The 20931-nt window shown below is 34.7% G+C and overlaps 2 protein-coding genes across 4 annotated transcripts in view; both read left to right on the top strand.

The window, feature by feature from the left end:
* The first annotated feature begins 947 nt into the window (after window positions 1–947).
* LOC148068196 (sterol 26-hydroxylase, mitochondrial-like) lies at window positions 948–8817 on the top strand. Its single transcript, XM_087803973.1, has 9 exons — window positions 948–1227; window positions 2134–2315; window positions 3642–3841; window positions 4837–5034; window positions 6669–6832; window positions 6900–7066; window positions 7128–7209; window positions 8401–8601; window positions 8678–8817. Exons 1-9 carry the CDS (start codon window positions 1000–1002, stop codon window positions 8789–8791), a joined length of 1536 nt encoding a protein of 511 aa, XP_087660099.1. The 5' UTR covers window positions 948–999; the 3' UTR covers window positions 8792–8817.
* A 2838-nt stretch (window positions 8818–11655) lies between these two features.
* The window catches only part of tns1b (tensin 1b), a 162125-nt gene continuing 152849 nt past the window's right edge, over window positions 11656–20931 (top strand). For 2 of the 3 annotated variants that reach the window (XM_087803963.1, XM_087803962.1), the window contains exon 1: window positions 11657–11829. In XM_087803963.1, coding sequence (XP_087660089.1) covers window positions 11713–11829 — 117 coding nt within the window. In that variant the 5' untranslated portion in view covers window positions 11657–11712. Of the gene's footprint in view, window positions 11830–20931 lie in introns of all 3 variants that reach the window. The other variant, XM_087803965.1, reaches the window with a different exon arrangement.

Below are 20931 nucleotides of genomic sequence, written 5' to 3'. Positions count from 1 at the left end.
CAAATAAAAATGTGAATTTTCTTGCAAAATCATATTTTCTTTGGCTAATAAAATGAGAATTTCCAACATTTAACTTTGATTAATATATATATAATAACACTTTAAAATTGAATATTGTTATTTTTGGGACGGTGTTTTATAACAGTTTCATGTCTAGACATCGCTGACAGCAAACCATACAATACATACAACAAGTAAAAAACACTTTAATTCAATTAAAAAAAAGAAATTTATTAAGTAATATTTATGATTAAGTAAACGTACAAAAAGTATGTAAAGTATGCATGAATTACAAGTATAATGAATTACCAAAATACCATTATATATTTTTTATTTGTATTCATTTAATTAATTATTGTTCTTTTAAGATTAGGCGGGACATATTTACCATTAATAAATACAAATATATGGAAGTAATACGTAGAAAACAAACCTTTTTTACCATCATAAGACAGAATATAATTAATTTATAATTATCATAAAATAATCAATACGCTTCCAATATATTTCTTTAAGATATATTTGAAGTACAAGTTGAAAAAAAAAAAGAAGCAACAAATAAAGTTTTTAATATTATTATATAATAATAATGGAATACAATGATTAAAGAGTTTTACATTGAAGACAAGAAAATAAAACATATAATATAATTATTTATCAAAACAGTGTATTCTGAACATTCTGTTTAGTTATATATATTTTGTCTTATGATTAAAAATAACCTTATAAAAACATTTGACATATAAACAAATGATCTACACTTTTAGCAACATTTGATGACAAATTATTCACCATTAACTCACCAAAGACTCACACAAAGAACATTTTAACTCGTCCTAAACACATGTGGATGTTTTCCTCAATGGTCTCCCACGCCTCCAAATATGGCATGTTGAAATACTTTCCTCCAGGAAGGGTTAAAACTTTCCTTCAGTCCGGCTCCTCCCTGCTGCACGAGTTCCTTCAGCACTACAGTTGGGTTTACGTTTCTTCTCCTTCATGGCCTCTGGAATTCTCCAAATCATGATAAGCAGAAGTAGAGGTTTGCTGCCTCCATGTTTCTCCCCCGCGGCTCAGCTGGTCTGCTGGAGAACCCGAGCGACTTCCTCGCCGACCATCCATGGACCCAAGGCTCGGACGGTGCAGGATCTCCCAGGATCCAACTTCCTGCAGCTGCTCTACAGGATGTTCTTTAAAGGCTTCTACAAATGTTTCCACGAACTCCAGGTATGTTTATGGATAACAATAATAATGTAAACAACACTGGCCTGTGTCAAGATGATGTCACTGAAGCCAACATGTTGTTTCTATCCACGAGCTCTGACAATACACACTAGACAAGGAAAGGTCACTCCGGTGTAATTGCCCTCGTTACTATGGCGACCGTGAATTTAACTGCTGGTGTCAGGTGACACTGAACATAACACTGTACAGGTCAGAACCTGAAGGGTGAGCTGGAGACCATTAGGCTTCTTGGAAGAAACATTTGAGAAGACCCCTTGACCCCAGATATTTTAACCATTATTTTCACTTCTACGTTACAAATGTGGATCTGAAAAAGAGGCAAAAACTTTTAGCAGTCAAGGTCACCAGCTGAACATTTCTTTAATGACCAAACTGTCAATAGGACTTCGTATTGGCAAGAATCTGGCGATACGATATACAGTGTATATCATGATACAGAGGCAACGATCGGCTCTAAAAAGCTGCTTGAGTCGACTGTATCCTCTCGTCCTCAGTCATTGCCAGGATCTCATAGGATTTTATTGTTCCTGTAATTCTCACGCCCCTCATTCGGCAACAGGAAGTATCATTTTGTGATGTTGTCTTTTATTTTTGAGGCTTAATAAATAACATACGAATATTTAAACAGTTTATCCATTTTGTTGCTGCAATTAAACACCCGGCCACTAGATGGCAGAGGCCATTACGTTGCCATTGCGGGGACTGAGGATGAGAGGATACCGGTGTCTCCGGGACCTCGCTGGGTATTATATCGTAGGGAAATCTAGAACCAAATCACATGAAGGGGTTTGTTGGTTTGTTATACTTCCAAGACTTTATTCCACCTACGTCCACATTTCTCCACTGCCCTAACATCTCTTATCAGTTTATTTATTCATCTTCCTCCAGATCTACGAGGCAAAGCTCTACGGGCCGATCTACAGAGACGGACTGAAGGCGGTGTGTCTCAGTACCCCGAAGCTGGTGGAGGAGCTGCTGAGGAACGAGGAGAAATACCCGAGCAGAGGCGACATGTCGTTTTGGAAGGAGTATCGTGAGATGAGAGGATACGGTTACGGACCTTTCACCGTGTAAGACATGAAGTTTATTTGTCGTCTTCAATGAGAAGAACTAAGATGGGAATTTACAAATGATCAGGCGACAGAGAGAAATAAATAAGCCTTGGACCACCAGGAGGGTCCAGGACCAGTGTCTGGTACAGTACCAGGCTGCACAGAATCAAGTTTAATTATGTTTGTAACCAAATATAATAATATTCTTTCAGTGGTTGTAGATTTTATAACTGCTTGAGTGCTGTAAATCAATGCCATCAGGAATATTTAAAGGTTGAATTCATTTCTATTATTCAGTATTTGTTATATTTTAATTTTCAATTATTCAATATTTGTTATATTTTAATTTCCATTATTCAGTATTTGTTATATTTTAATTTCAATGATTCAATATTTGTTATATTTTAATTTCGATTTTTCAATATTTGTTAAGTTTTATTTTTAATTATTTAAATAATTTGTTATTCGAAGCGTTTTAAATTCAATATGAATAAATAAGAAGCCTTTTAAATCCATCATAACAGAGCCACCAGAAAACAAAAAAACGAGTCAGGTGACGTCCTCACTGCTGCATCCGTTAAGATATTTTCATGACAAAGTATCAACTTGGTTTTAACGTCTGGAGTTCAAACATGTTAGACTTCATCTCAATGATCAATCAGTAGATTCTGCTGTCAAAATATTTTGGTGTCGCGGGTTTGAAAACCTGCTCTGGAACGCTTGTCAAGCGATGTCATGTTTTAGAATTATCTCATATCTGGTGAGTCTGACTGGCTTTATAAAGCTGGTTCTGTAAAAAAAAAGTATCGTCTTTAACATTTTGTTAATTTTATTATTACCTTCAAAAAGGGGTTTTATTTAGAAATACATGCTGTTCTTTTTAGATAAAATTGTGTTACAGGGCAAAAAACGTTTGGGACCATTGATATAAGCAAAATTGAAGATTTATGCAAAAAAAGTGTTTTTTTCCCCCCCAAATACCAACTTTATATTTGGCTCCCCTGGTGTTATATCATCGTAACAATAATGTCTTGGGAACCTCTGTTGTCACCGGAGGAGCATTTGTTAAAAAAAACAACAAGATTTCTCATTTCCTTTTTTTTTCTACCGTAAGTGTGTTTATGTGGACACCCACATACTAATCTGTGTAGTGAAGAGTATACATCATTTTAGAAAACAGTTTAAAAGTTACATACTGCAGCTTGAATGTAAAGGTTTTTAAGGTTATATTAAAAAAATAAAAAAAATAAAAAATTGAATCTACATTTTTCAGTAAGACTCTACTACAAACTACCAACATACACATTACTTTCTAACGGATACATTTGTTTTGATTTTTTTCAGGGAAGGGGAGGAATGGCACAACCTGAGGATGTTGCTCAGTAAACAAATATTGCACCCGAAGGATGCTGCCCAGTACGGCTGCATAATTAACAACGTAGTGTCCGACTTTGTCAAGAGGATCTACTACCTTCGCCAACGCAGTCCTACAGGAGATCTGGTGACCGACATGGCCAATGAGCTCTATGGCTTCTCCCTGGAGGGTAAGTTGCCAAAAACAGGAATAAATTAATGAATAAATTAAAGAATGTTTGTCTGAAGACAAAAGTGTTTTTATTGAAGGGTCTTAATAATTCCAATACATTTGTATTTCCAGACAGAAAACTTTTGAGACAGTTTTTTTATTGAAATTTCTAGATCAGGTTTGTCAAAAATCAATGATACAAGGGGCCAAAATATTTTAGGCGACTAGATCAGAGGCCGATTTAATAATATTTACCAAACTGCCTTTAACAGAAAGTATAAGTCGGATTACAACAGTGTATTTTCATTTGCCTGAAACAAACTCCCATCAGGTATCGTTTACTTTGATTTTGAATTGGTAGTTAAAATGATAATTCATGTTTTTCAGCTTAAATTCAAAACCTTTAAAGTCACAGTATCAATTTCATCGTGTCTGAACAAGAAGGATCTGTCTCGCCTGCAGTTAACACACAACTCTGAATTCTGAGCCGCTCTAGTAGAAGAACTTACATTTCCCCGATCCTTAAAACTCTTCACTGGCTGCCAGTTTCTTTCAGGATCAATTTTAAAATTCTGGTTCTTACTTTCAGATCTATTCATGGTCAGACCTTCCATCAGTGATCTGATCCAGACTTACACCCCAGCTCGGGCTCTGAGGTCTGTGGATCAGAATCTACTGATGGTTCCTGAACACGCTTCAGGACCAGAGGAGAGAAATCCTTCCAGACTGTTGCTCCTAAGCTTTGGAACGATCTTCATCTGTGTTTGATGATCTAATGACTCCTTCAAGAAATATCTTAAGACACTCTTATTTTTGAAGGCGTTTTCCAAGTTTTCTGGGACTCCTGTGTTTGTCTAAGTGTATTGACCTTTTTTAAATTTGTATGTATTTTTAACTGTGTATTGATTTTGACTGTTCAAGCGCTTTGTGACCCTGGTCTTTAAAGGCGCTTTACAAATCACAATGACTTACTTATTTACTATGATTTAATGCTAAATGTATTTGGCTTCACAGGTATTTCAGCTATTTTGTTTGAGACAAGGATCGGCTGCCTGGAGCGAGAAATCCCTGCAGGTACTCAAGAGTTTATCAACTCCATCGCTCAGATGTTTTCCAACAGTCTGGCCGTGATCTTGATGCCCAAGTGGAGTCGCAGTATGTTGCCATACTGGCGTCGCTACATCGACGGCTGGGAGGGAATCTTCAGCTTCGGTAAGAATGTGACATGATGTACATCATTGTATTACTTTAACATGGTGTGTCCTCTGCCCTTAGCAAGAAATGGTATACTTGGAGTTCATTCTATCAAGTATACTATAGTATAGTAAGTGTCTTTGGTTTAGTTTACAAAAGTATTCTTTCGAGTATGCTCATTTCTACACTATGAGTGTACTAGGTATACAGTCTGTGTCTTTAGTTTAGTTTACAAAAGTATTCTTTCAAGTATACTCATTTCTATACTACCAGTGTACTAGGTATACAGTCTGTATTTTTGGTTTATTTTACAAAAGTATTCTTTCGAGTATACTAATTTTTATACTATGAGTGTATTAGGTATACAGTCTGTGTCTTTAGTTTAGTTTACAAAAGTATTCTTTCAAGTATACTATAGTATAGTAAGTGTCTTTGGTTTAGTTTACAAAAGTATTCTTTCGAGTATGCTCATTTCTACACTATGAGTGTACTAGGTATACAGTCTGTGTCTTTAGTTTAGTTTACAAAAGTATTCTTTCAAGTATACTCATTTCTATACTACCAGTGTACTAGGTATACAGTCTGTATTTTTGGTTTATTTTACAAAAGTATTCTTTCGAGTATACTAATTTTTATACTATGAGTGTATTAGGTATACAGTCTGTGTCTTTAGTTTAGTTTACAAAAATATTCTTTCAAGTATACTATAGTATAGTAAGTGTCTTTGGTTTAGTTTACAAAAGTATTCTTTCGAGTATGCTCATTTCTACACTATGAGTGTACAAGGTATACAGTCTGTGTCTTTAGTTTAGTTTACAAAAGTATTCTTTCAAGTATACTCATTTCTATACTACCAGTGTACTAGGTATACAGTCTGTATTTTTGGTTTATTTTACAAAAGTATTCTTTCGAGTATACAAATTTTTATACTATGAGTGTATTAGGTATACAGTCTTGTCTTTAGTTTAGTTTACAAAAGTATTCTTTCAAGTATACTATAGTATAGTAAGTGTCTTTGGTTTAGTTTACAAAAGTATTCTTTCGAGTATGCTCATTTCTACACTATGAGTGTACTAGGTATACAGTCTGTGTCTTTAGTTTAGTTTACAAAAGTATTCTTTCAAGTATACTCATTTCTATACTACCAGTGTACTAGGTATACAGTCTGTATTTTTGGTTTATTTTACAAAAGTATTCTTTCAAGTAAACTCATTTTTATACTATGAGTGTATTAGGTATACAGTCTGTGTCTTTAGTTTAGTTTACAAAAGCATTCTTTCAAGTATACTCATTTCTATACTAAGAGTGTACTACTACTCCAAATGTAGTATAAAATAAGTAACCTTGAAAATACTTATTTTTGCTAAGGTTGTTGTTTTTTTAAAGGCATTCATGTTATATCCTTGATTTTCTGGAACTCCTGTTGTGTTATCAGTATTATCTTGACCTTTAAAGTATATACTTTATTAAGTATTGTTTTGATTGTTTAAGCGCTTTGTGACCCTGGTCTGGAAAAGCACTATGAAAATAAAAATTACTTACTTACTTACTTACTTACATTTATGGAGAGATATCTGTCTTTTTTTTTCACAGACACTTAGCAACGTCTCATTTTATTATTGTAAGCAAAAGTTTTTATGATCTTCATGAAGCTAAAAAGTTGATCGATGAGAAGCTGCAGGCGATCCAACACAGCATCGACAACAACGAGGACCTCCAGGGGGAATATCTGACCTACCTGCTGGCCAAAACCGACATGAGCACCAGAGACGTGTACGGCAGCATCGCGGAGCTTCTGTTAGCTGGAGTCGACACGGTAACCATAGAGTCTTAAAATGTATCTTCGTTCCTTCATGCCGTGGTTTTTCTCTTTTCCCTTTCAGACGTCCAACACTCTGATATGGACCTTTCACCTGCTGTCCAAACACCCTGAGATCCAGGACCGCCTCCACCAAGAGGTGTTGTCTCTGGTACCAGCGGGCAGCAGCCCTTCTGCCCATCAAGCGACCCGCATGCCGTACATGAAGGCTGTCGTCAAAGAAGTGCTGAGGTCAGGACGTTAGGCCTGAAGAAAAATATTAATTTTTAATTTGACGGACGTGACTCTGCAGGATGTATCCTGTGGTTACCATGAATGGAAGGACTCTCTACGAGAAGGATGTGGTCGTTGGTGGATATCGTTTCCCGAAGAAGGTGCAAAATGTTTTCTTAATATGTGAATTAAATGAGACTTACTGTGGCTCATATCAACTTTTTACATTATACTCTGGTCTTTAAATGACCAAGTACTTTATTCAATCAGGTTTACTATGTAAGACAAACACAGAAGTCCCAGAAAATCAGGGAAAAGTAAAAAATAAGAATGTCTTAAGATGTTTCTTGAAGGAGTCAGTAGATCATCAAACACAGAGATCGTTCCAAAGCTTAGGAGCAACAGCCTGAAAGGATTTCTCTCCTCTGGTCCTGAACCGTGTTCAGGAACCATCAGTAGATTCTGATCCACAGACCTCAGAGCCCGAGCTGGGGTGTAAGTCTGGATCAGATCACTGATGGAAGGTCTGACCATGAATAGATCTGAAAGTAAGAACCAGAATTTTAAAGTGGATCCTGCAAGAAACTGGTAGCCAGTGAAGAGTTTTAAGGATCGGAGAAATGTGAGTTCTTCTACTAGAGTAGCTCAGAATTCTCGCTGCAGAATTTTGTATTAACTGCAGGCGAGAAAAATCCTTCTTGTTAAGACACGATGAATTGATACTGTGACTTTATAGGTCTTGAATTTAAGCTAAAAAACATGAATTATCATTTAAACTTCCAATAAAACTGACATCAAAGTAAACAAAAACAATAAAACACAAACCATTTAGCTTAAAACAACAAAAAAATTAAATGAAAAAAACCCCGAAATGCAACAAGGGATTTTTTTCTTCATCTGTGTGTTTGGTGTAGACAGAATAAAGAACAAAACACAGATAAACACAGATGTTTGACTGATGATTTTTTTTTCTTCTTTCAAAGAATTATCAAAAAAAAAATTCCTTTTTCATTTTCAATTATATCCCAAGTACAGATCTTTCTGAATTGTATCAGATTTTGTTGTTGTTTGTGTTTTTAACCTTCTTTACACACATATATTTCTGCGTGGAGTTTTTATGTTCCTTACATGCATGTATACATATAGTGAAGAGTAAACATATTGAGGCAGTTTTGCATAAGAAAACAAAGGAAGAAAAATAAGAACAATTTAAAAACATTTCTCAGAAAAATCCCTCCTCATCAGATTTTCAAAAAAGTCTTCTTGAATCCATGAACAAACTATTTACTTCATCTGGTCAAAAAACTCTCTTTGTATGAAGTTCTATTGAATGAAAACTGATTTCTCTTCAGACGTCTTTCAAGCTCTGCCACTACGCCATCAGCCATGACGAGGAAACGTTCCCGGATCCGTTCAAGTTCAGACCCGAACGATGGCTTCAGTCCGGGAAGCATCGACCGAACCCCTTCGGCTCCATCCCCTTTGGTTTCGGGGTACGGAGCTGTGTGGGCCGAAGAATCGCCGAGCTGGAGATGTACATGGCTTTGATTCAGGTGAGAGGATGTTGAGGGTTTAATGGTAGAAAATCAAGGATTTTATTCACATTTGTTTCTCTTTTTTTCTCTTCAGTTGATCAGACTGTTCGAGATCAAACCCGACACCACAGCAGGGGATGTGAAGTGTCTGGACCGAACCGTCCTGGTACCGGACCGACCCGTCAACTTTCACTTTGTGCAGAGATGAGGAAACCAATGTGATACGAATTTAGGTTAAAGATTTTATCTCTTGTTATATATGGAAAAAACATAAATTCCACTACGTTATAAATGTTGATACTTCGATCTTTAATGATCTTTTTTAAGCATTTATTATCTTTTTTAAGGTAAGGTAAGGTAAAACTTTATTGATTGAAAATTGTTTTTTTCCAATAGCCACAGAAAATACAGTAATTTTTCATAAAAAATTAATCAAAATAAAATAAGAACAAGAACAAAGAGAAATAAAGAGAAGATTAAAAAATTGAATTTAGTATTTTTTACATTTAAACGTTTGTTTTTGCTTTAATTAAAAATTTGAATTAAAAAAATTAAAATAAACTATACATTTATTTAAACATAGAGTTTGATATTCTTATTCCAATCACTCTAAAATAAAGTTTCTCAATTCAAAGTTATTTCATTTGTAGCCTTTTCAATTCAATATACGTTTATGTATTTCAATGAATGAATAAATATATATCGACATTTTTGTATTGAATTTAAAAGCTTATGAAAAAAAACAATATTGAATTAAGAAAACTATTTTTCAATTATTGGAATTTGGATATTAAACTCTATGTATAAAAACAAAATCGATTAATGTTTAAAATATTCGAATTTTTAACTAAATTGTTAAAAAAAACACACATTTCAATATATTTCAATATATAAATGATTGAATTCAATCATTAAAAAAGATAATTACATTTATTATAACTTAAAAAAACAACAACATTTCAATAAAAACACTTCAAAGATTTTAAATGTCAATTTCAACCGTTCAATATTCTGATGCCGATAATATATTTCCATTGCTGTACTTTATAAATATAGTTTATTCATGTTTTTTTTGGTTCGACTTTAACAACCAATTTCTATATGTAAAGATGAACATGATTAAATATACTTTTTTCCTTATTTTTGTTTTGTTTTATTATGTCACAAAAGACTCAAGATTCAATGACGTTGGGTTAATAAAAAAAATAAAAAAAATAATGATGAATTGACCAGTAGAGGGAGCTATTTCAGAGAAACAACTTTCAATCTCTTGACAAATGTTGGGTTTTTAGATTGTTTCTGTAAAAACACGAAATAACATCGGGAATAGTTGCCTTGAATTGTGGTTGTAAAAATAAAATTTGATTCAGGTTTGTATTGAAATTATTACCTATAACGATATCAGTGGTTAAGATAAGAAAGAGGTTATTGATGTAACAACTACAGAGACTTCTTGTAAGATTTTAATTGAAGTTGAAGGCAATGAGAAGATACTTCCTCATTCTCTTTGATTGTACAGTTACAAACCAATATACTACAATACTCTTGGCCATTTAAGAGTGTTCTATACTCATTACTAGCAATACTCAGGAAAAGGAGGAGGTTATTTTTCTAGTATTTTTCTATCGAACAAAGAGATATTCTAAGAAACGTTAAGCCTTTAAAACGAGAAAATCAGGGTATATTATATAAATGTATGTGTATAAATGTACCTGCAAATATTATTTCGGTGAAATAAAATGAATTTTAATATTTGTCCATTGATCTTTATGAACTATGTTATAGTTAAATCATTAGAATATTACCTGACAAATATGTGGTCAACCTAGAAGATAAGCACATATTTGTTAAGATAACAAATATCTTGAACTAGCTACGGACTTCTCTATTGCTTGTATTGAATATTAAAAGTTTTTTTTTAATTTATTTAATACATTTATTTTTTTTACGAAGAAAGTTTAATATTCTATTTACAATAATAAAAAAAACAACTTTTTTTTCAATTCAATATATTTTACTTAGTAGCCTTTTCAATGTTATATATCATGTATTTACATTTTTTTATTGATACTTTTATATTGAGTTAAATATAATCTAATATAATATTGATTTTAATATATTGATTATAAAAGGCTATGAATAAAAAAATATTGAATTTAGAAAATCAATTATTTAATAATTAGAATTGAAATATCAAACTCGTAGCATTTTTAATTCAACATAAACAAGTTAGCACTATTATACCAAACATTTCTTAAATGGAATTCAAAGGGCCTATGGATAAAATAAAAAAATTAAACACATTTTTATTTAATTATTTTAATTAGAACATCAAACTCTATGTATGAATAAAAATAATTTGGAATATTTATAACCTTTTTTAATCAAATGATTTAAAAAATTTAAATTCAACCTGTCAATAGAACACATTGAATCCACTCATATATATAAAAAGCGAAATCAATGCTTAGAAAATATGTCCTACATTTGAAAATGTAAATTCATTTTTAAATAATTTTATGACACTGATGAACGTCCATAGCTTGACTTTATCAATATGTTGTATTTGTGTTTTCTTGTTTCTGTCCAAAAAAAAACAATTATTTAGTTATGAAAAGATGGACATAATTAAAATAAATAAATACATGTTTATTTTACTTTTGGGGTGTTATCAAACATACGAATATAAGCTTAAAAAAGGTTCATATTGCGAGTTGAAAAAACAGTTATTGTCAATAAAGTTGGTTTGAAATGTCGAGTTGACCAGTAGAGGGCAGCACCGGCGCAGCTGATGGACAAGACTAATCAGGGAGACGACGTTTGTCAAGTTGGACCAAAACAAATGTCAAATAAAGTGATATTTATCTGGATGTATTTGGACCGAACCAGGATGACGGGTGTTTTCCCGAGAGGAAGTGGTCGAACCACGAGTGGAGGTTCTACCTGTGTGACCCCCCCCCCCCCCCCTCCAGCAGTGGGCGGTCACTCTTGACTCCCAACTGTCATGAAGGATCTGAGCCACACTGCGGGTCTAGAGCGACCTGATCTGGACCGTCTCTCAGCAGCAGAACCGAGCCCGGCTCGTCCTTGAATGGACCAGGACGTGGACGCTCTTCTGGTTCCGCTCGGATGGGATGCACGGTGAGCTTCATCTGCTGTGAAGAGGACTTTCTGCAAATGCCAGGTTACCATCATGAGGAAGAAGAAGAAGAAGAGGAGGAGAAGAAGAAGAAGAGAAGCGTCCAGGTGAGTTTGTTTACAACTGAGTGAAGTTTGTTTACACCTGAGTGGACTCTTGTCCTCTGGCTCGTGAGAGAATGGGAAGATAAGATGTTGTGACCTTTGGTTGTGATAAAAAAAAAACACCTGTACATGGTGTTTTTTGTTGGACGACAGTCATGGATGTTCCTGGTTCAGGTGAAGATTCTTCTCTGCTGTCACTCCAGGTGTGACTCCAGGTATCACCTTTGCTTCTGAAATACCTGAGTGGCTGAGCTCGAGTAGTCACTTCCAGCTCTCAGGTTCACTCAAGGTTCTGGGGATTTAAAAATGATTTATAAATATTATAACACTTTAAAGCTTTATATGTGCAGAATGTGATTTTTTTTATAAATGTCTTTTATTATTTTAACTTTACGGATTATTTATACAACGTTTAGGTTATAGTATAGAAGTCAATTATTGACATTTTAACATTTTTAATTAAGAATATGGGTGAGATACAGCGATATAGTGTGATATTGTTTCATTATACTCAACAGCGCTCTTATTTTATTTCAAATCATAATTTATCATAGTTATTTAAAAAAAAAGTGTGTTTTGCACATTTCCGAAATCTCTATTATTGTTTTAAATTTTGGGATTATTTATACAACATTTAGGTTATAGTATAAAAGTAAATTATTGACCTTTAACATTTCTAATTTAGAATACAGGTGTGATACAGTGATTATAGTGTGATATTGTTTCATTATACTCAACAGCGCTCTTTTTATAAATTTCAAATTATATTTTATTTTATCATAGTTATTTAAAGAAATGTGTGTTTTGCACATTTCATAAATGTCTTTTATTATTTTAAATTTTGGTTTTTTTTTATACAACATTTAGGTTATAGTTTAATAAGTATATTATTGACATTTTAACATTTTTAATTAAGAATATGGGTGAGATACAGCGATATAGTGTGATATTGTTTCATTATACTCAACAGCGCTTTTTTTTATTTCAAATTATATTTTATTTTATAATAGTTATTTAGATAAATGTGTGTTTTGCACCTTTTATGAATCTCTATTATTATTTTAAATTTTTGGATTATTTATAAAACATTTAGGTTATAGTATAAAAGTAAATTATTGACATTTTAACATTTTTAATTAAGAATATGGGTGTGATACAGCGATATAGTGTGATATTGTTTCATTATACTCAACAGCTCTCTTTTTTTATTTCAAATTATATTTTATTTTATCATAGTTATTTAAAAAATGTGTGTTTTGCACATTTCATAAATGTCTTTTATTATTTTAATTTTTTTTAATTTGTTATACAACATTTAGGTTATAGTTTAATAAGTATATTATTGACATTTTAACAATTTTAATTTAGAATACAGGTGTGATACAGCGATATAGTGTGATTATTGTTTCATTATACTCAACAGCGCTTTTTTTTTATTTCAAATTATATTTTATTTTACAATAGTTATTTAGATAAACGTGTGTTTTGCACCTTTTATGAATCTCTATTATTATTTTAAATTTTTGGATTATTTATAAAACATTTAGGTTATAGTATAAAAGTAAATTATTGACATTTTAACATTTTTAATTAAGAATATGGGTGAGATACAGCGATATAGTGTGATATTGTTTCATTATACTCAACAGCTCTCTTTTTTTATTTCAAATTATATTTTATTTTATCATAGTTATTTAAAAAATGTGTGTTTTGCACATTTCATAAATCTCTATTATTATTTTAAATTTTTGGATTATTTATACAACGTTTAGGTTATAGTATAAAAGTAAATTATTGACATTTTAACATTTTTAATTAAGAATATGGGTGTGATAAAACGATATAGTGTGATATTGTTTCATTATACTCAACAGCACCCTTATTTTTATTTCAAATTATATTTTATTTTATCATATTTATTTTTAAAAATGTGTGTTTTGCACATTTCCGTAATCTCTATTATTCTTTTTAATTTTGGTATTAGTTATACAACATTTAGGTTGTATTATAAAAGTAAATTATTGACATTATAACATTTTTGATTAAGAATAGGGGTGTGATACAGCGATATACTGTGATATTATTTCATTATACTGTATCACTATTCAACAGCGCTATTTTCTATTTCAAATAATATTATATTTTATCATAGTTATTTAAAAGAATGTGTGTTTTGCACATTTCAGAAATCTCTTTTATTGTTTTAAAATTTGGTATTATTTATACAACATTTAGGTTATAGTATAAAAGTAAATTATTGACTTTTTAACTTTAAAAATAGGGACATGATACAGCAATATAGTGTGATATTTTTTCATTATACTGTATCACTATTCAACAGTGCTAATTTTATTACAAATTATATTTTATATAATCATAGTTATTTAAAAAAAAAGTTTGTAAGTGAAATTATTTTAGTTTTATGTTTATAATTAACATTGTAATATTTTTGGCATTTGTTCATTTTTTTTGTTGTAACTAAACTTGTGTCAACTAGACAGAAGGACTCGTTACGACCTTCGCAGCTAAAGTAACGATGACATCCCTCGAGATCCTAGCGATAACTGAGGACGAGAGGATACAGTGCACTTCAGATGCTTTTAAAGATGATGTTTGGACATATTTTGGATTTAAAAAATACGAAAAAAACAAAACACTATTATTATATTTATATATATATATATATATATATATATATATATATATATACATTTCACATTAAAATATTTACTGTTTGTTTATTTTCATGGTACGACTAAACCTCTGATACTTTTAGTACAAAAACATTGTAGATAAAGTGTGTTTTTAATCAGCATTAAAAAAAAATCGAAGCTTAATAAGCCCATGAAACGTTAAAAAACTTTTGGTGCTGAATATGTTGTTTCTCTGTTGACAGGGTGGAATCACTTTGTTTGTGGTTAAAGGCTGAGTGTCTGAATTGTTTTATATAATCAGGGCCGGTGAGCGTGGGAATCCTCGATAGACTTTGAGCTCACATGGCTAAACTAAAGTGGCTAATAAGAAGCAGATTGTCAAACTTGATAAAGAAGTTAAAGGTTCCATTGGTATTTTTAGGATAAACAGGATTAGGAAGGTGTCTGACAAAACCTTTCCTGTAGTCATATGTTGTTGGTTTCATTTTGGATCATTGTAAGCAGTGGGTAGTTTACAAATGAGTTCACCATCGCTAAGCTTTAGTGCCAAAGGCCTCCTGAAGATATAAGTAAGTAATTTATATTTGTATAGTGCTTTTCCAGACCAGAGTCACAAAGCGCTTACACAATAAAAACGATACCCAATAAAATATAAATCAGAAATTCAGGGAAAAGCCTGCACGAATAAGAATGTCTTAAGATGTTTCTTGAAGTAGTCAGTAGATCATTAAACACTGAGATAGTTCCAAAGCTCAGGAGCAACAGTCTGGAAGGATTTCTCTTCTCTGGTCCTGAACCGAGTGCAAGGAACCATCAGCAGATTCTGATCCACAGACCTCAGAGCCTGAGCTCGGGTGTAAGGCTGGATCAGATCACTGATGGAAGGTCTGACCATGAATAGATCTGAAAGTAAGAACCAGAATTTTAAAGTTGATCCTGAAACTGGCAGCCAGTGAAGAGTTTTAAGGATCGGAGAAATGTGAGTTCTTCTACTAGAGCCGGTCAGAATACTCGCTGCAGAGTTTTGTATTAACTGCAGGCGAGACAGCTGTAAAAAATCTTGTCTTTGCTTGAAACTCATTGTATATTTGAGGAAGTCTTGTTCATGTAACATTCTACTAAAGTGTACTTTGTGTTTAGAAAAGCACTAGATTGACCTCAGCGTCATACAGAGTGACCATTTTCTTTATACAGCCTTGGAATTTTCACAGTGACTTACCGAAATCTGCTGCTATCGACAACCAATGTTGTCGTATACAAGTTTTGTGAGTAGAACAAGTGATTCGCACAGCAAGAAATGCAGTATTTTCTACAGGATAGTTGGGCTTTGCAATTTGGAAGAATATCAAACACTTATATTTCAATCACTTTATTGAATGCCCATAAGAAAATGGGTTTCTTAATGGGATTAGTGGGTTCCCTTCTAGTGAGCTTGCAATGGGTTGAGGTCCAAGAAAAATGCTTCTTTGCTAATAATACCTGTGTATGACAGTGTCTTACGTTCACTATGAATAAGCTTAAGTGATGAAATGGCTTTTTCAGTTAAACAGTTTGAGCATTCAAACTTTTTTTTTACTAGCTTTTAAGCTAGTATCTAGATAAGTCTTTAACCAACAGCTCTAAAGTGCTACGGAACTGTTGCTTCGTCCATGTCACTAGTGCTTTAACGCAGGGGTCCCCAACCTTTTTTTATTTTTATTTTTTTATTTTTTTTCCCCGTTTTTATTTCTATTTTATTTTATTTTATTCTATTTTATTTTGTTAATAGTGTTAAATTTCTAATTTTTGTAAATAATTATTTTATTTTGTATTATCTCTTTTATTATTTCTTTTTCCTTGCACTTTATTATTTTTTTAAACTGCGCTGTTGTGAAAGTGTGTTTCCCCTCTGGGGATGAATAAAGCTTTTCTATTCTATTCTATTCTATTCTATTCTTTTTTGACCGGTTCAATATCAGACAAGATTTCGCCGACCGGTGCAAGTACCATTTCTGTCACTTCCTACATGATGAAGACACAAGTACCTAACGCTAACGTCTCTTCAAATGCTTTTTTTGAAGTTATTTTCACTCATCAAAACGATTTTTTTTAAGAAGTTAGCGTTTGCAACGTGTGATGTCACCACGTAGGAAGTGTCCGGACCAAAATAGTAAGACTGGAAAATTCCGGGGTGCGACTGGAGACTTGGATGTTCAATATAATAACAATACACCTGAACCCACTGTGAACTCGTTTACAACTTTATTTACAAGCTCGTAACATCACGCCAAAAACATAACAGAAAGTAACATCCACTCTCTGTTGTCCTTATCATGCTCTTCCGCATACTCTCTGGTCGCCATGGTAACGTGTAAATATATCTTCAAAATAAACTGATATAGCTAAAATACCGATGCACCCTGAAACGACTATAAAGTGCATGTTTTACTCACCATAACACCGCTAACATATCACGTGACCCAGATGCGAGAAGAGAATCCGGTAACTTTTCAAAATAAAACATCGCGACCCGGATAATTAAATAAAGCAGAGATTATGCAAATGTGTTATCCTTTCTCTGAGGCCCGGTACCTAATGACCCACTGACCGGTACATGGTTTAACGTATTTGGACAACTGAAGGTCCTCACAACTGGGGATTCTTTTTAGTATCCCTATGACATCATAGGTTCTAGACTTGGATTTAAACGTGGATATCAAGTCACCAGTGGCGTCTGCCATCATTTGGACCAATGCGCCACAACTTATTAGATCATCTTTCCTGCTGTAACCAACGTAACATCATCATGTAGTTCTAGCATAGCAACAGAAAGACTCGCTCTCAGTGTAGTCTCGTCGCTGCAGGGAAGCAAACACGGGACTGGACCGCTGAAGCCAGTCTGGTGGCACAGACCATTAACTTGCACGGCGGCTCGTAGGGCTGCGGGCACATGAAACACTGTGGGAAATGAAGGGTCGGACGCTGCCAGCAGAGCTGTGGGTGAAGTAATGAAGTGGTGCTGAAGTGTTGAAAATAGCCGCTCAAGTGAAGTAGCCAAGTGTCAGTCATGCTGGGTATAAATAATCTCTCTTGTCTGGGATGGCGAACGAGAAGCTTGTGGACCGTCCTGCACTGTAGCAGTGTGTTCGGCGAGGAATGGATGAAGGCGGTATTAACACGGTTTACCACATTGACTTCTCTCTAGGGTGCAAGGTTTTTACTTCCTATCCAGACGTTTTCCAAGTTTGACTGGAGTCCCGGGTGACTTGCAAACTTCCCAGTAAGACCGTACCTTCCACATAACTTTGATGTATGATAGCGATCGTAGGGAATGCAAGGCTGCCTTGTAAAACCAAAACACACAGACTTTGAACTTGATGGGGGTCTGATATACTACGAAAGAAGGACTTGCAAGGACTTCCTGTATACTTATGAAGAAGTAGACATTACTTTTAGCAAATTACTACCAATTCAATCCACTGATTTTTAAAGTATTGGTATCTTTACCACTTTTCAAGTGAATAATAAAGAAAATGGAAATTAAAAAATTTAATTTTCCAAGAAGTTAGGGATGTTTTTGGAATGAGTTAGGAAGAACCAGGACAATTGGGTTAGTAATGAGGATATTATTGGGCTTGGTTCTGAAAAAGGAAAAGGTCCTGATTTTATTGCTGCATTCAAATCACATGTGAAATTAAAAGCTCGGTCATCTGGGAGAGGCTTGGAGTAGACATGCTGCTCTTTTTCACAATCAGTTATAAGGAATTGAAGCTTATTCCACAAGAAATGCAAAATAAGTTTCCTTTGCCAACCCAGCACCCCGGACAGAGCATGTATACTGGTTTAATAAGTACCACAACCTGAAGGTCACACTGACCTTGCTAGTAAAGCACAAAAATATATATCAAGTAGAAACACAGAGACCTCAGGTTTTGACTATAAAAATGGTGGTAAATGCATTTATCCCGTGGTGTGTAGTAGAAGAAACTCTGTCCCGGGCTTTTTTTTTTTTTTTTTGACAATTTAAGATTTTTTGACAAAGGTATTTGGTGAACTGAGTTACCTGCCCTCTCACTTTGCATTCCAGCGGATGCTTTAACGGCGTGGAAAACAGTGCGTCCACTGTGCCACATCTCCAGGGGGTGGGGGCTATCATTTCACTCCTACCTGTCGGCCCTGACCCTCGCATGGGCCCCTGAACAAGACCCTCTCTGTGTGTTCTTGTGTGGAGAGGTGCCCACTGTGTGTTTGACCCGGCAGAAGCTTGTGATGCCCGAGCGGAGTTAACCATTTTGGCTTTCAATGCACACACACACACACACACACTGGAATTTAACCTCGCATGGACTTTTGTCGGACAAGGGAGGCTTTTTGCAGTCGACCTATAGTTCACGTATACCGGCAGTGAATACATTAAATGCTGTTTGTCTTCGGTATCCTATGTGGCGGCTTTAGACATGTGAGACTTTGGGGAGGAAGTGGCATTTGAACCAGGAAACAATGACTTCCATTAGCAACTATTTTTTAAGGTGTGAAATAAATTTCGGAAAATGACATTTATAAAATACGTAAGAGGGGGTTTTAATAGTAAACCTTTGACATTAGGACATACATCCAATGTTTAAATGTCAGACACAAAAAGCACCTGTGAAACTTGCACTTTAAAGGGCACCTAATGTGAAAACCCAACTGTTCTGACACATTCACATGTTGTCACAAGTCGTCCTCTTCAAAATGCAGTAGGTCATTCATCATGACGTTGCTCTGTTTTGAAGTTATTACTTAATAAGTTCTCTCCCGTCTGAAATCTCGCCAAACGAGATTACGGTTTAAATTATACATTCTGACATCACTCTGGTGCAGGTGTCCTCCCCTAGAAGCCCTAAATCAGTTCAGTACCTACATGTTAATCGTGAAACAAAACCAATATTTATGTAAACATGGTGAAAGTTACCTCTGCCTTTAGGTGTTTTTGTAATGTGTACATTAACCAGCAAACCTTATTTTTATTATTCGTTTTTAATGTACAAAAGGGGAGTTCTAGGGGTGAGTTTGAAATTTACGTGAGTCCTTGAATGCAAAGCAGAGTGGGCATTTTAAGTGGGCGGGGCTTAAGCGTATTTTCTAATGTAAATATCTTTATTAAATGAGAGTTTTGTGCAAAAAGAAACAAACATATGAGTATAATAGAGGTCTTAGAACAATTTAAATCAGCACATTAGGTGCCCTTTAAGATTTGTTTACACTTAAGCGTGTTGTTTAACGGGTTCATTATTTGACACTTGTTCCGGCTGCATAATTCTGTGCTGCAGTGCCACCAGTTGCTGGTGCCCGACCCTATTAATGAAGGTACGGTTGAATCCTTTGTCAAGTTGAGCTTTACTCTGTTTGCCTCATGGTCAAAGGATTTGTGAATCTGTTGAGCGTGTATATATCTTTTCCAAACTGCCTTTCAAGACCTGGCTCATTTAGCAGGGCACGGCGTCGCCCACAATGCCTCTGGAACAGGAAGATAATGGAAGATAAAAGGCGTTTATTGAGCTTCTCCAAACGGTCTTGAATTCACTTGGCAATGCCTGACTGATCAAGTGACACTTGGAATGATAGATTAAGCCACAGGGCCAACTGTATTTGCTCCCTTGCCCCCCCACGAAGAGTCACGGGTCCATGCCCCTTTTCTTTGGGGTTAAATCCGAGAATTCAGGGTTAGACCTTGTGGCAACATACATTTAGTCAGCACTTGTAACATCCCGCTAGCAAGGCTTTGTGCGGCATGAATGTGGCTTTTGTGGTGCAGTTTTGTTGATAATTCTTTACATGTGGGGAGTTTTCTCCGCAACGCCTGGCAAGACGATCTGGCACTTGCTCTTGGCAACTTGGAAATCCCACACAGCCCCAATGTGGGGGCCTCTGATACCATTCATACGACCACGGAGTGATGGACAGGGTTTGGATCGGAACCCCGGCTCCCATGGTCGCATCCTTTTCACTCCAAAATGTGCCTTTTGTGGATATTTGTGACTTTTTCCAGGAGGTTTTTTTTTGTCAGATGCAACAATGGTTATTACTGTGACAGCGGGTAGAAGTCAGTTTTCATCATCGGCACTCTGTTTTTCTTTTCCGGACGTACAATCCCCCCCCCGCCGCCCCTTCCTTCTGACATGGTGCATTTACTCTGAATTTGTGCGGGAAGAAAGGCCCACGTTTTCTTTTCTCTCTGTGTGTTTTGCACTGGTGCTTGTAACAAGCTGAGGCAGATCATTGTTGCACGATCGCCCTGACTGGATCTTTAAAGGGGGACATTGAGACATTCCACGAGGGAAGAATTTCAGTAGTGCCTGCAATGGAATGCACTTTGTCAGTGGACTGTGAGCTGTCAATTATGCCCAAATCTTTTCCCTTTAAGTTGATCTAATAATACTATTTTTCTTCTGATGGATCAGCCTGCTGTTACAAGTCATCTTATCTATTG

Source organism: Callionymus lyra, chromosome 12, assembly GCF_982586985.1.
Source record: "Callionymus lyra chromosome 12, fCalLyr1.hap1.1, whole genome shotgun sequence".
NCBI lineage: Eukaryota > Metazoa > Chordata > Actinopteri > Syngnathiformes > Callionymidae > Callionymus > Callionymus lyra.
This window is presented reverse-complemented; position numbering and strand designations above follow the sequence as displayed.